Source organism: Pan troglodytes, chromosome 7 (assembly GCF_028858775.2).
Source record: "Pan troglodytes isolate AG18354 chromosome 7, NHGRI_mPanTro3-v2.0_pri, whole genome shotgun sequence".
Classification (NCBI taxonomy): domain Eukaryota; kingdom Metazoa; phylum Chordata; class Mammalia; order Primates; family Hominidae; genus Pan; species Pan troglodytes.
In genome coordinates, this window is record NC_072405.2 from 32,650,906 (window position 1) to 32,667,121 (window position 16,216).

General features: G+C 37.0%; 1 protein-coding gene across 11 annotated transcripts in view; it reads left to right on the forward strand.

The window, feature by feature from the left end:
- The first annotated feature begins 1,299 nt into the window (after window positions 1-1,299).
- The window catches only part of ADAM28 (ADAM metallopeptidase domain 28), a 61,303-nt gene continuing 46,386 nt past the window's right edge, over window positions 1,300-16,216 (forward strand). For 10 of the 11 annotated variants that reach the window (XR_010159454.1, XR_010159455.1, XR_008536670.2 and 7 more), the window contains exons 1-2: window positions 1,300-1,441; window positions 7,230-7,333. Coding sequence is in view for 7 of the 11 variants with exons in the window: in XM_054656593.2 (XP_054512568.2) it covers window positions 1,396-1,441; window positions 7,230-7,333 (150 nt within the window). In the remaining 4 variants the exon portion in view is untranslated. Of the gene's footprint in view, window positions 1,442-7,229; window positions 7,334-15,931; window positions 16,059-16,216 lie in introns of those variants that run through there. The other variant, XM_063816966.1, reaches the window with a different exon arrangement.

Sequence of the window (16,216 nt, forward strand, 5' to 3'; positions counted from 1 at the left end):
ACAACACATAGTTCAGATTCCACTTCTACCACTTACTGGATAGGTGACTTTATCTGCTTAATCTTCTTAATCTATACAATGAGGACAACTGATTCTTAATCTTTTGAATTTTGCCTTTAAAACCCCAAATTTTCACCTGCAAAATGATTGTAAATGCATAATACATGAGTATCATAAAGACTAATAAAATAACAAGTACAGTAGATTTAGGAGAGTACCTGTATTAGTCCATTTTCATACTATCGCAAAGAAATATCTGAGACTGGGTAACTTAAAAAGAGGTTTCATGGCCTCACAGTTTCACATGGCTGGGGAGGCCTCACTCTCATGGTAGAAGGTGAAGGAGGAGCAAAGACACATCTTACATGGAGGCAGGCAAAGAGAGCCTGAGCAGGGGAACTGCCCTTTATAAAATCATTAGATCTTATGAGACTTATTCACTATCATGAGAACAGCATGGGAAAAGCCCGCCCCTTGATTCAGTTGTCTCCCACTGGGTCCCTCCCACAACACATGGGGATTATGGGAGCTACAATTCAAGATGAGATTCGGGTAGGGACACAACCAAACCCTATCAGTACCTAAAACTTAATAAGCAGCTCAGTTGATATTAGTTATTTTATTGGTTATAAGTATGATTTTTAGACATGCCCAATTTAGCCTTACTACCACCAGTGACAGATCCTAAAATTGTATCCTTTGGGTCTTGAATCCTTCTTCCACACTCCTCATTGCCAGTTATGACACAAATACCCCCAAGGATCTAAAAATTATTGTGCTTATATTGTCAGACATTCTTATTTCAGGATAGTTCAAACTTCCTGAGAGTACACTTGTGTGAGGAATAGAACATAAAATAATGGAAAAGAGAATGCTATATAGTAATTAGGTTGAATTAGAAATTGCTTTACATAACCACATTATGTATGTGGGGGAAAAATAACATTCTTAATAACTTTTTTCCTACAACTGTATATATATAAAAATATATTTAAACATATATTTATATATCGTATCCGTAATGTAAATAAATGTCTGGCATGTTTTTCAAGACTCATTAATGCAGTTGCCTCTTTCCTTGTAGCTTATCTGGCTATAGTAATATGTTGGAAATGTACTGCTTTGGAGTGGGGAGTATGGCAAAGGAAAGCAAAACAATAGTTCAGATCAAGTAATCTTAGAGCCAGGAGGCAGCCAGGACTTCCGCCTGCTGGGCCATTGTTGCAGGACCACAGCTTCGAGGTTGTGCAACACCTTTAGTAAACACTTCCTGAATCAGAGACAAGAATGAACCAGAGAGTTTCATTCTGTCTCACTGGAGAGGAGGCAGGGACAGACCCAGCAGCACCCACCTGAGCGAGAAGAGCAGACACCGTGCTCCTGGAATCACCCAGCATGTTGCAAGGTCTCCTGACAGTCAGTCTCCTCCTCTCTGTTGCAGGTACATATTTAGCTCTTTTTCAGGTTCTATTGAATGCATTAGCGAACTTTTCATAGTCTCCTAATAGTTTTACTGTATAAACTATTTTGACTTTTTTCTTTTTCTTTTTTCTCAATCAATTTTACTAACCAGTTGGGCTGGTTTTAACCTGTTGTTTGGGGGCTGCGAGTGATACAAAGACAATGTTAAAAAGAGGCAACAAGAGGTCTTGAACCAATATGTATGCATCTCATCTGAGAATATACAGAAATAAAAGGGACAATTTCATACAGCACAATTTAAATCATGAATATGATTTTTGACTGAAAAAGTGGAATTCATCAAAACCCAGCTTGTCATTTAAAGAATGGTAAAGACGTGGCAGATTTATTTATTTATTACTGTGTACAAGGCTTAGGAAGATACCTACTATTATTATGGGAGCCAGTTTGGCTCTTTCTGTTTGAGTGTATATTTTTGTATTTACTCATTATTAGTAATAATACGTGTGACTAACTGGAAATAATTAATATTTTTTATTTATAAGGTATTGTGATATTACTTAACAAAACAATATCTCTGTTAAGCTTAAATTGATAATTTACTTCTATTTTGCTGATTATACCAAACATTTAAAAATTTGAAAGGAGAAAAATACTACTTCCTAACAGGAAATTATGTCTAGCAAGTCTCTCAATTTCTGGTAAATTCTCTAATTAGACTTTGGTTAAATTACATTGGGTATTGTGATTCTTCAGCTTCTATTTCCAGAGCTTATTTAACTCAGCACATGAACTGCAGTGCCTCGAATTCCTCCCAGTAAACCTGTTCTTGGGTCTTAGAATGTTTGCTGGGACCTGGGGATGGGAACAGATTATCAACTAGAGGTATGGGCTTAGGGAGGGAAAAGTTTTCCTTGTCCATGCACCCTCTTAGTACTTTGTTGCTAAAAATGATTTTCCTGTGTCTCACTTGTTTCTGATTTGTTTTCAAGACTTATAAAAATTTCACTTAACCTAATATCTTTAAATATCTAATTATTTTCCTTTTGTTTCTGTATATTTTTGCTTTATATAATGTATACCTATATCTGAACTGAACCTTTTCCCACTGTGCTGTGATCCTCTTCATCTCTAATGCCTTTTGCTTTGATACCTATTTTGTCTGATGTGAACGTGTTAAACCAGCTTTCTTTTAGTAAAATGAGCCTGAAATATTAAAAATATACATAAAACTCATGCCAGGCATTTAACATTGACCTGAAATTCCTACTTTTTGAGGCAGACTTAATAGAAATGTTTTTTCTCTCCGTTCTCCAAAAATGCTATCGCCAAGAGCTTTTCCAGAACCCCCTCTAAGCTGAAATACAAGAACTGCTTGGGCACTAGCTGAGTTGAAGAGCATAAAGATCAAGGTGGATCCATTAACAGAGTCACATGGCTAACACTGGGGCCCATGCACATTACAGTCCTTTTGTGCAACTGGGCACACTAATCAGTTCTGCTGCCCCGACGGTGCATGTATAACATGGCACCAAGAGATGCAACTTCCTCTGATGTCAACTCTAAAAGTGTGATGTCACCCCTCCTTTAACTTCTAACTTCTATTTTTAAGGGTGTCTTTTTGCCACTGAACTATCCCTGTTATGATTCCTATTTGGGTTGCCTTTCTAGTCAGAATATAAGAAGTAAAGCAATTTTCATTTCCCAGTTCTTCCTGTTTGTTCTCTGCCCCCACCATCAAAGCAATACATATGTGCCCCTCTGACCATGACTTCTGCCCAGTCCCCAGATGGTTGAAATAAAAGAAAGAGATGTAAAATAAGGCTGGTTGTGTGCAGTGAACTTCACAATCCCGAGAAAAAATTGACTTATGGGATTTCATCCTAGGAAAAGGAAAAACAAATATTTAAAAGGATGTGACAGGTGTTTGCGGGGTGAAGATGTAAATGATTGCATCAACAAAGGAGAAAGGTGCTTACCTTATTACAGCAGAATACTCAGGGGGTACAGCACTTTTTGAAATTATTTTATTTCAAACTACCAGTTCTTCCTTGCCTTTATAAGGTAACTAGAAGACTGAAAAGAAAATATACAGTTTAATCTAAATAGTCAAAATAACAGACCTAATAGAAATGCAGTTTTTTCCCTTTTGTTTGTACTCACTTTTAATGCATGAAGTTTAAAACCACAAGATGGTTTGAGGAGATGCAGAGAATCCCAGGACATAAGTCAATATCCTTGTGTAAACCCTAATTCAGTGTTTAATATGATGTGTTCAGTTTGGAAAGAAGACATTTCTTTGAACAGTTTCAAACACATTTGAACAAAAATGAAAATGTCAATATTACATACTCATATTCCCATTTCCAAAATGACCCCAAACACATGAACAAATAATGTAGCAATCCAGACTAATGTCTTTCATATTGACGTTGTTAATGAGCTTTGGCTTTTCTAAGACTCAAAACAGTCAAAAATAATTATCCCATCTAAACCAAAATAACAGTTTTCTTTTTCCTGATCTGGTTTTGCTAGTCAAGACTAATCCAGCGTGTGAGTTCCGTGGGAGAGAGAAGGCAAGTATTAAAATGAATTAGTAAAAACATATTGTGTTACACCTTGGATTTGTGTAATCCCTGGATGGCAGTTAGTTGTGTTTGTTCCTCAGGCTTCAAAAATAATTAACGTGATGTTATTCAGTGGGGATGACGCTGCACCATCTCCGTTAAACTTAAGGATGGATGAGCTAAACAATATTTAGGTCTGTTACATCCCTACAATGGCTGTGTAATTTGTTGTATTCCAGATCCCATTATTTCAGGGACTTCTAGGTTTCCAGAAAATAAGAGCCTTTAAGAGAAATTCTATTTAGTTTCTTTAGAGAATATATGGAGTGACAGGAGTTTGGAAGGAGCTGGAATTCCATTCACTTCAAACTGAAGAGATTGAGAGGTTGCCAATGACTTTTAAAAGAAATGTTGTGGGGTTTTTTGTTGTTGTTGTTGTTGTTTGTTTTATTTTGCTTTGTTTTTGGTTTCCATTTGGAAGTGTTCGGCCACCAAAAAGGTGGAAATAAATTACATAATTTACGTATTTTAAGCCCATATTTAAGAGCCAGTTTGCAATTTCTAATTTCATGAAACATTGGGATTCAGATACTAACTAGAAGCATAGAGGTCAGGGTGCATGTGAGAGAAAATTTGTGTTGGCTAGATGAGCCTGTTTTCCTTCTTACCATTTCTGAATGGTGCTGAGAAGGAAACTCACTTCATTTTCTGCTTTTATACAAAAAATCGGGAACGTAGCTATTATTTTATTCCACGAAGGCAGCTTGGACTACTATTTCCTGTTAGAATCATGTGTGTTCTAATATAGCATTTAAAAAGATTTATGTTGGCTGCAACAATGGTGAAATTTGGCTTCTTGAACTCTCTATCTTAACAAGACTAATTGCATTGATTAGCTACTGTAATGTACCAGGCAGCATGTGGGTGCCTTATGGTATGCTTGTTTTGTGTCCCTGAATTAAGGAGGCAGCAGAGAATTGTGTCAATATCATCAGTTAATTTCTGGCAGGAGTAATTTTCTTACCTCTTGGCATCTTAGTGTTTCAAAATAATTATAATAATTAGAAAAATTTTAACTCAGAAAAAGAATCATCAATTTTTCTTTAGGTTTTTGAACTTATGTTTCAAAAATTTTTTATAATTGATGTTATTCTTTTCCTTTACCAAAAGTTAATTTAATAGAAATAAAAGACGCCCAGCGATTACCTCTGTGACAGCAAGAAATGAGGAACTGAAGAACCCCGTGATGTTGTTCTTGAAGTGTGACAATGTAATGAGGCTTATTTTATCACACTGGATCAGAATTCAGTTATCCTAATGATCGCTGACTCTTGAAAGAGGTTATAGGGGATTCTGTACTTATATGCATAAATCATAAACCACTTGAACTAGCTTTAGAAACCATTTAATTGGCGTCCTTTTTTCAAACTATTTAAAGACTCAAACCAAATAAAAAAAATAAGGTATTCTAATGTCAGTGCCATGGCTTTAAGTAATTTTGAATTTTTTTTAGAGTAACTCTTACACCACTGAAAGAAAAGATAGTTCATTACTTTAACACCCCATTTTTGACTCAAAGAGTTCTTAGCTGGTTTAAACCCTTTTTCTATTCTTCAAAGTTAAATGTAAGTGACTCTTGAGTCGTTCAATGAATTAAAGTCATTCTCGAGTAATTTTAAAAAAAAACGTTGTTTTTTGAAAGTTTATGCTTTAGTTTCTGAAGAAAACTTTAAACAATGTTTTGCTCTGTGGGAAGTGACTGGAGTAAGTGCACAGTCCTCCTAGATAAGCAATGAATAATACTTATTAAGTGCCTCATCTATGTTTGTTAAAAGATCAACCACAGTAACATAAATGTATCTCACCATAGAACTTAAGATTTGAGTACTTTAATGAGCTGGCATTACCTTTAGAGACCCTCCTAGTCCTTACTCAGAGAAGAGAAAAAACCTTTTCAATTCTAGTCTTAGAAAGTTGTAGAGTTAGGCCCCATTCTGCTACTGCAGTCTACATTTTGGTTAAGCCTGTAGCCACCTGTAGCAGCTAAGGAGCAGGTCTATCGACTATATACAGAGCAGAGACTAGACCACATGGGCAAATCAAAAAGAAAATAGAAAATCTAATGTTAGCTTCGAGAAAATTGAATCTCTCTCTCTCTAAAATGACTTCTAGGCCGGGTGCTGTGGCTCATACCTGTAATCCCAGCACTTTGGGAGGCTGAGCCAGGAGGATTGCTACAGCCTGGGATTTCAAGACCAGCCTGGGCAACATAGCGAGACCTCTTCTCTAATAGAAAAAAAAAAAAAAAAAAGCCAGGCATGGTGGTGCACACCTGCAGTCCCAGCTACTCTGGAGGCTGAGGTGGAAGGATGGCTTGAGCCCAGGATGTTGAGGCTGCAGTGAACCCTGTTTGTGCCTCTGCACTCCAGCTTGGTGACAGAGTGAGACATTGTCTCAAAATAAAATAAAACAAAATGACTTCTAAAGACAACATGGAGAGGAGCATTTAAAATGCAGATAGGTTGGATCAAATCACTTTTCAGTTCTCTTTCAATATGACTGCAGGCTCAAAAAAGTCCTTCCAGGCCAGTGATTCTGTTTGAATTATCTGCTTCTCTATTTTTCATTTTTTAAATGTTCTGTATGCAAAAATAAGGTTTTTCTGTACTGCTTATGCCAGCTCATTCTATGAACCTAGTATTGGAGCCTTTTCTTACTGCGACATAGTTTTTTTTATTAGTATAGAATATTGCTGTTTTCAAATCCAAGAAAAATAGAATAAAAATTGTGCACATTAGTTATTTTATTTTTCTAACATTGTATGGTTTCCAGTGCTTCAACCCAATTTTTTTCTGGGACTGATTCGCTTCTCAGAGGATTACTTTCGCTTCTGTCTTCATTTCTTTTTGCCTGAGCTGTTGCTATTCCCCTGCACTGCAGGGATCAAAGATAAGAAATGGGAAAATCCAAAAGAAATACTTTCTCTAAATACAGTAACACCTGTAAACTTTTAATGGGGAAGGATCTGAAGATATAGGTTAAAGTAAAACTTTAAGAGGAAAGAGTAGCTTTCTGAGGTTGTCGCTCTCTTCTGGTGTCAGCACATTAATCACTCTGACATTCATCACTTCAGGCTTCTGTGTGTGGCATCGTTCATTGGGAATGCAGTAAGGATGGCCTTTACTGACCAGCCTACTTCAGTTCTACCTGGATAAGTCTTTTCTTTTTCTTTTTTCTCAGTAAGTGCTATAAAAGAACTCCCTGGGGTGAAGAAGTATGAAGTGGTTTATCCTATAAGACTTCACCCACTGCATAAAAGAGAGGTCAAAGAGCCAGAGCAACAGGTACAGCTTTTGATTTATCAAAGGATCTTGATTTGAGATATATATATACACACATATATATATCTATCTATGATGAGAGATAGATATGGGATTTATACATGTGCGTTTATATATGTGCGTGTGTGTATGTGTGTGCCTGTGTGTTTCAAGTGGAACTTGTGATGTTTTCAGCAATTACACCTTGGAGTTAAATAACAATGATTATATTTGTATTTGTTTTTGACCTTTTAAAAAATCTTCACTATAACCCAAAGTTATATTATTAACCTCATTCTACAAATCAAGTTTCTGAGAAGTGAAAGAAACTGTCCAAGGTTAAAAAGAGTAAATTTGTTTTTGTTTTTGTTTTTTTTTTCCAGACAGAGTCTCGCTCTGTCGCCCAGGCTGGAGTGCAGTGGTGTGATCTTGGCTCACTGCAAGCTCCGCCTCCCAGGTTCACGCCATTCTCCTGCCTCAGCCTCCCGAGTAGCTGGGACTGCAGGCGCTCGCCACCACGCTCGGCTAATTTTTTTGTATTTTTAGTTAAGACGGGGTTTCACTGTGTTAGCCAGGATGGTCTCTATCTCCTGACCTTGTGATCCGCCCGCCTCGGCCTCCCAAAGTGCTGGGATTACAGGCGTGAGCTACCGCCTAGCCATAAATTTAACATTTTATGATGATTTATTCTATGTACTTCCAAAAGAAAATTGGATGCTATCTCTCTATCTATCCATCCTTCCAAACACAACTATGACAATTGAAACAGAAACAGAAAACAAAATACAGCAGGTGAATGCATGTATATATGCACATTAACATGAAATTTACCTGTCTTTTCTGAATAGGCTCTTCTTAATGTTTGTACGTTTCTTACTGCAAATGAAACGACATATTCTCAGTCAACATTTACTCAATAAACATTTATTAATTCTAAGAGAAAAGCTAAAACATGATGATTCATTCAATTATAACAATGTTATAATTACCTGCACTCTTAAGTCTTCTTCTGGGAGCCAGCAAGATACAGATAAATGAGACACAAATAATAGTTTACAGAAATACTCTGAAATCCAGCACACTCGGTGCACATATTCCCTCACTGGACACGGTTTCCCATAGCATTTCTTCTAAAGCAAATTTATGAAAACAGAACCTGTATTTGACCCCATTTCCCAAAATAATTATCAACCAAGTGGTTTCACTAACTTCAGATGGAACCCAAAAGCATTGGATTCCCCTTCAATATGACTTTCTTCAAATGCTTTCTAAGACTTTCTTTAAAATGTCAGACACCTTTTTGCCTGTCGTGCATTATGCTTATTATCTGGGTGACAAAGTAATCTGTACACCAAACCCCCATGACATGCGATTTACCTGTATAACAAACTGGCACAGGTATCCCCTGAATCTAAAATAAAAGTTGGGAAAAAAATAAGGATTTTAAATATATTTTCATATTTAGTCCTTTCAACAAACATATAACATAAGTGTATTTTTACAGTATTTTATTTCTAAGTGGAGAGATAGGGGCTCAGAAAATTTAAGTACCCTGCCTAGGAGCACATAGCTTATACGTTTTCTAGCTAGGATTCAAACCTCTGTTTGACTCCAAATGACAACTTTATGTGTTAGTATTATTTGTGGCTGCCTATCCAAGCAGCTAAATTGATTTAATATATGGGAGAGTCCATATGTTCTCCTGAGAGCCTCTGTGGGATCAACACAGGCTTTCTGGCCATTAAGGTAGCTCAAGTTCTGTTACACTAAAGTCTAAGAGTCAGTCTGTAACCCTGAGACACTGACCAGTTTGTTGTATCATTTACTGTTAAAAATAAGAGACTCATCAGCTGAATTTTTTTTCTAATAACTTTTTGTCTTTTTTAAAATTCTATTTTAAGTTCTGGGATACATGTGCAGAATGTGCAGGTTTGTTACATAGATAAACGTGTGCCATGGTGGTTTGCTGCATCAATCAACCCATCACCTAGGTTTTAAGCCCAGAATGCATTAGCTATTTTTCCTGATGTTCTCCCTTGCCCCACCCCCTACCACTCCTCAGAGTGTGTTGTTCCCCTGCCCGTGTCCACGTGTTCTCATTGTTCAGCTCTGAATTATAAGTGAGAACATGTGGTGTTTGGTTTTCTGTTCCTGTGTAAGTTCACTGTGGATAACGGCTTCCAGCTCCATCCATGTGCCTGCAAAGGACGTGATCCTGTTCCTTTTTATGGTTGCATAGTATTCCATGGTGTATATGTACCACATTTCCTTTATCCAGTCTCTCACTCATGGGCATTTGGGTTGATTCCACGTCACTGCTACTGTGAATAGTGCTGCAATGAACATGTGCATGCATGTATCTTTGTAATAGAATGATTTATATTCCATTGGGTATATACCCAGTAATGGGATTGCTGGGTTAAATGGTATTTCTGGTTCTAGGTCTTTGAGGAATTGCCACACCGTCTTCCACAACGGTTGAACTAAATTACATTCCCACCAACAGTGTAAACGCGTTCCTATTTCTCCACAGCCTTGCCAGCATCTATTGTTTCTTGACTTTTTAATAATCACCATTCTGACTGGTGTGAGATGGTATCTCATTGTGGTTTTGATTTGCATTTCTCTAATCATCAGTGATGTTGAGCTTTTTTCATGTTTGTTGGCTGCATGAATGTCTTCTTTTGAGAAGTGTCTGTTCATGTCCTTTGTCCACTTTTTTTTAAAAATTATACCTTAAGTTCTAGGGTACATGTGCACAACGTGCAGGTTTGTTACATATATATACATGTGCCATGTTGGTGTGCTACACCCATTAACTCATCATTTACATTAGGTATATCTCCTAATGCTATCCCTCCCCCCTCCCCACAACAAGCCACAGTGTGTGATGTTCCCCATCCTGTGTCCATGTGTTCTCATTGTTCAGGGTTCTTTGTTTTTCTTATAAATTTTAAGTTCCTTGTAGATTCTGCATATTTGACCTTTGTCAGATCAATAGATTGTAAAAATTTTCTCTCATTCTGTAGGTTGTCTCTTCACTCTGATGATAGTTTATTTTGCTGTATAGAAGCTCTTTAGTTTTATTAGATCCCGTTTGTCAATTTTTGCTTTTGTTGCAATTGCTTTTGATGATTTGTCATGAAATTTTTGCCTGTGCTTATGTCCTGAATGGTATTGCCTAGATTTTCTTCTAGGGTTTTTATAGTTTTGGGGTTTACATTTGAGTTTTTAATCTATCTTGAGTTAATTTTTGTATAAGGTGGAACAAAGGGGTCCAGTTTCAATTTTCTGCATGTGGCTAGCCAGTTCTCCCAGTACCATTTATTAAATATGAAATCTTTTTCCCATTGCTTGTTTTTGTAAGGTTTGTCAAAGATCAGAGGATTATAGATGTGTGGTCTTATTTCTGACCTCTCTATTCATTTCCATTGGTCTATATGTCTGTTTTGTACCAGTACCATGCTGTTTTGTTTACTACAGCCTTGTAATACACCTTGAAGTCCGGTAGTATAATGCCTCCAGCTTTGTTCTTTTTGCTTAAGATTGTCTTGGCTATACAGGCTCTTTTGTGGTTCCATATGAATTTTAAGGTAATTTTTTCTAATTCTGTGAAGGATGTCAATGGTAGTTTAATAGGAATAGCATTGATTCTATAAATTACTGTGGGCAGTATGGCTATTTTCACAGTATTGAGTCTTCATATCCATGAACATGGAATGTTTTCCCATTTGTTTGTGTCCTTTCTGATTTCCTTAAGCAGTGGTTTGTGTTCTCCTTGAAGAGGTCCTTCACTTCCCTTGTTAGCCATCAGCTGAAATTTTACAAGTTCACCTGTATCTTCTTTGTTATCAACCTTTTGCTACTAAACCAATGATTAATTGTGTCCTTGTGGAAATTTACACTAATTATCTACTCTTTATGTGTTTTTGTCTCACAGTAAACAACGCTTCCAAGAAAACCCAACATTTACACACACACACACATGCACGTGCACACCAAACACCCTTTTTTCACTGAACATTTTGAGGAAAATTTAAACACAAGTGAAGTGTTTTTAATCACAGCTGTGAAGTGATTTCCTCACGACTGCAAAAAATAAATTTGAGTTTTGAATATATATTTTGATTAACGAAAGCCATAGACTAGTTACTGGCTCACACTAGATGAACAATATTAATTTTTGCAATGATTGACTAGGTGGATGAGGTTGATATAATGTGCTTGATATTTACTGCAGTTATATTATTTATCTAGTCCATTACTAGGTTAAATGGCTACATGAACCTTACATTTTCCTGATCCATAGTGCAAGTATATAGGAGCTGAATTCAGAGGATTAGTTTGTGTTCACCTGTAAATTTTGTCCATTCTCTCTGTATAAATTTAGACAAACATAAACCTTACGTTTCTTGTCTTAAAGTGGAGATGATCATGATACTTGTATAAATATTTGGGGATAATGTATATGAAAAGCAAGGAAGGATCCAAATTTTAACTCCCTATTCAAGATTATGCTATGGGCTGGGTGCATTGGCTCACACCTGTAATCCCAGCACTTTGGGAGATTGAGGCGGGTGGGTCACCTGAAGTCAGGGGTTCAAGACCAACCTGGCCAAGGCTGTGAAACCTGTCTCTACCAAAAATACAAAAAATTAGCTGGGTGTGGTGGTGGGCATCTCTAATCCCAACTACTAAGGAGGCTGAGGCAGGAGAATCATTGGAAACCTCTAATCCCAACTACTAAGGAGGCTGAGGCAGGAGAATCATTGCAACCTGGGAGGCAGAGGTTGCAGTGAGCTGAGATCACGTCATTTGCACTCCAACCTGGGCAACAAGAGTGAAACTCCTTCTCAAAAAAAAAAAAAAAATAGAGAGATTATGCTATGGTGCTGCCCTGTGTAGCCCATCATATTCCAGTTCTTATGACTAATTTTCAGTTTTTGTGGCTTCATGTCCCAGTTAATAAACCTTTATTTTAAAATTCTTCTTTTCGACATAAATTATCAGCTTCAGTTTGCTTTTCTTAATAATATTCTTGTTTCTACTTCTATGCTTTTTTTAATGGATTTCTTGCTACTTAAAATATTCTCTCTACATTTAGAGTCCCTCCCATTTAGGGGACTCTACATTTAGAGTCTCTTATAGTCTTTGTTAAGCTGACTTGCCATATTCATATATACACTAATATATCCCTATCCTGAAATCGTGCGTCAGTCACAGTCAGTATTATAAAGTTTAGCTACTGATTTTAAAAAGAAATGTTGATTTTGTGTCAGGAGCGATGGTGTGTTCACAAGTGTATGTATGTGTGTGTGTGCATGTGTTTCTATGAGAGCAAGTGTAACCTCCACCTCTGGTTTGAAACTGTCCAGGTAAATTTTTAAGAGGTTTTTATTTTATTTTATTTTATTTTATTTTAAATATGTCTTTGCTATGTCTCTACTCCTCCTTCACCCTCACCTGCCAATCCTTGTCCTGGAACATAAATACTTGTTTCATTAATACATGTTGGTTTAAATAAATAATTGCAAAGCACATTAATTTTATCTTTAAAGGAAATGAGTATTAAATAAATACCATAGATAATTGAAGAAAAAATTACCTAACTAATTAGAACCTTTTAATGTTTCTTTAAATGGAAAATCTTTTATTTTTTTAGTTTCATCTGTTACATTTCCAAGTTCTCTCCTGCTCCCTTTGGTTGTAGAGTGTAGAAGAGAATATATTAGGTTGTAGAGTGTAGAAGAGAATATATTATGAGGCCTGATGAATATAATGGAATGAGCACTGAATGCTTCCACAGCATCTCAGAAATAAATATAACTCTCCCATGTTTACTTTTTAATATCTCAGGTGTCAGGTGACACCTTTGAATTACCCCACAATAACCATGTGGCTAAACCATTAGCAGTAAGTTTTGCCAGGGTTTAATTCCAGCTGTTCACAGGGAGATATCAAAAACCGCATGACAGGGTTGCCAGATGAAATACAGAGTACCAGTTAAGTTTGAATTTCAGACAAACAGTAAAACTTTTTTGTATAAATATGTCCCACACCACTTTGGGAGGCCGAGGCGGGTGGATCACGAGGTCAGGAGTTAAGAGACTAGTCCGACCAACATGGTGAAACCCTGTCTCTACTAAAAATACACACACAAAAATTAGCTGGGTGTGGTGGTGCGCACCTGTAACACCAGCTTCTCAGGAGGCTGAGGCAGGAGAATCACTTGAACCCTGGGAGGCAGAGGTGGCAGTGAGCTGAGATCATGCCACTGCACTCCAGCCTGGGTGACAGAGTGAGACTCCGTCTCAAATACAAATATATATATATTTAAAATATATATATATTTAAAATATATATATATTTAAAATATATATATATTTTAAATATATATACATGTATGTTCCACACAACACTTCTGATATAATTATAAAGAAGCATTCCAACAGAATGAATCTAATTTTCCCAGCTAGTGCATTTGCATCTCTTTTCCTTAGTCGCTGATCTCTAGTTTCTATTCTTTCCCACATCTTCTAAACTCCTCCATGTGCAGGATTGTCACATTTAGCAAACAGAAATATAGGATGCCCAGTTAAATTTCATTTCATTAGTATGTCACCATGGTCATAGGGGGCATATGTATTTTAAAAAGTATTGTGTGTTTTTATGTATAAACAAAAAAATTCTCTGTTTATCTGAGATTCACATTTAATTGGCATCCTGTATTTTATCTGGCAATCCTATCCTGTGGCTTTTGATATCACCCTGTGAACATCCAGATCTAAGCCCTAGCAATCTGTCCATGATTCCAGATTCTGTCCTATCCACAGATCTAAGGTTCCTAATGCTGCTGCATGCCTCATATCTCAATCCTGCCCTGTTAGGGTTCTTGGGTTCTGCCATATCACAGTTGTTTTACAAACATAGACTGAAGAAGCTAGTGACATCTTTGTTTGCTACACAACAAATGCATGATTTCCATTGGTATAGACTCTTCTATAGTCTCTCAGGCACACCTTATGACTAATAAGAACACTTTCTTCTAGATATAAGCCAAGTTCTTAGGAGTTATCTTTGTAGTTTCTGTGTTGAGACTATGGGTCTTCCCTGTGCAAAGACTTGATTAGCAAATATTATTTGAAACAATCCCAAATTCATAGTGCAGTTGACCACCCTTATGATCAAGGGGATCTCTGTATATCCCATGAAAGCTTCATAGGTCTCACCCTAGATTAAGTGCTTCACTTCTCAAGACAGTGAACAGATGGAAGACTTCTGTAGTTATCATTATACAACTGTGCCCTGTGTTGTTTTATTATACAACCAGAGAACAGGCACTGGCTTTACCTGTCAGCTACGCCAGGGTTGTGACATCATCTTTCTGACTTGATCACACATGCCACATTGCTTAATATTTCAGCTAGACTGAAATAATCCTGTGTAAAAATTTTTGGGGGCTGGGAGTAAAGAACAAGGTGGAACTTTGAATATTTTATTCATAATCATATTCACGATTGTGTTTATATGAATGACACAAGGACTAAATAACTATGTGTTAAATAAATGACCAAATGAATAAGTAAACTAATGGACAAATGAATAAATGTTTATGACTGGAGCATATTACTCATAAACCTCCATAGATGCATATTTAACCTATACCCTGTGAAAGTCCCTGATGCTGGGAACTTACGTTCTAAAGACAGTAACTATTCTTCAAAGAATTCAGCATCCAGATTGTACATGTTCTTAGAGGCCCAAACCATCTTGGTATTGGCCCATGTCGTAAAAGAAAATATCTTACAGCACAATTCCTCCCTCAGATTGAGAATTCTTTCAGGCCCATTAGCTGACTTAGCAGGGTTTCTAGAGCTCATGGATTTACTGTAAGTTTTGAACAACTGTTGTATTACTAGAATTAAGAACCTCTCTGTGTATTCTACGGCTGCCCTTGATATTTCCTGTGTGCCCATTGACATGCCCTAGACCTTACAGGTTTGCTCCATCCCAGAAACATCCAAGACTGTGGCTTTCCCAATCTACCCACTAAATCAGACCCATGTCATTATTTTAGAGGAAATTTGGATCTATATGTTTCTGTGGTCAGCTAGTCTTACTCAGTAAAACCAAAATCATTTCCTTCTAGTGAGTGCTCTCCAAATCAAGGTGCATCTTACTTCTCTTGATGCATACTTCAGAACCTACAGAGTACACAACTAGAACACACTTCTTATCCTCAAACCTTGCTCTCCACCAGGGAACTCTCTTTAAAAAGTATTATTATTACATTACCCAGTGTACTCTCTTTCATAGAGGCCCTGGCTTTCTTCCTTCATCTTTCCTTCCATCCATAATCTTTATGCCAGTGTTAACCAAAACTCCACTCCAAAAGCATTTATTCTTTTCTAAAACAACCTTCAGCTAAAGTTTTAGTAACTAAATCTACTAAAAAGCCATTGCTGAACAGGAAGCAGATATCTGGAAGGCCATTTCTGGTAGAAGACCATATTTGGTATCATTCTCATAGCTTCATTCTAGCTAGCCTTTCTTAATCCTGAACAATAAGAGGTTATGACTATTCTGCATAACTTTTATTTTCAATGCCCTTTCTCTTTCCAGTTCCTGTCATCCATGAAAATAAGCTGAGTCCATCAACCTCTACTTATCTAAGCCCACATTGGGGGATATTTATAGCCTGGGATTACTGACAGCAGAGCAGACCTCAACAACTGAGGATTTAAGCAAAGTATGGACTGTAAGAATTGACTTTGGAGAGGGCTAAATCCAAGCACAGTGCTCATGATCTGATGACTCTAACATGCCTTGTCCGTCTGTGAGCTCAGATACCATACTGGCCAGAAGGGGAGGGAGAGAAGGAAGGCTTGAGCTTAGGTGCACCATAGC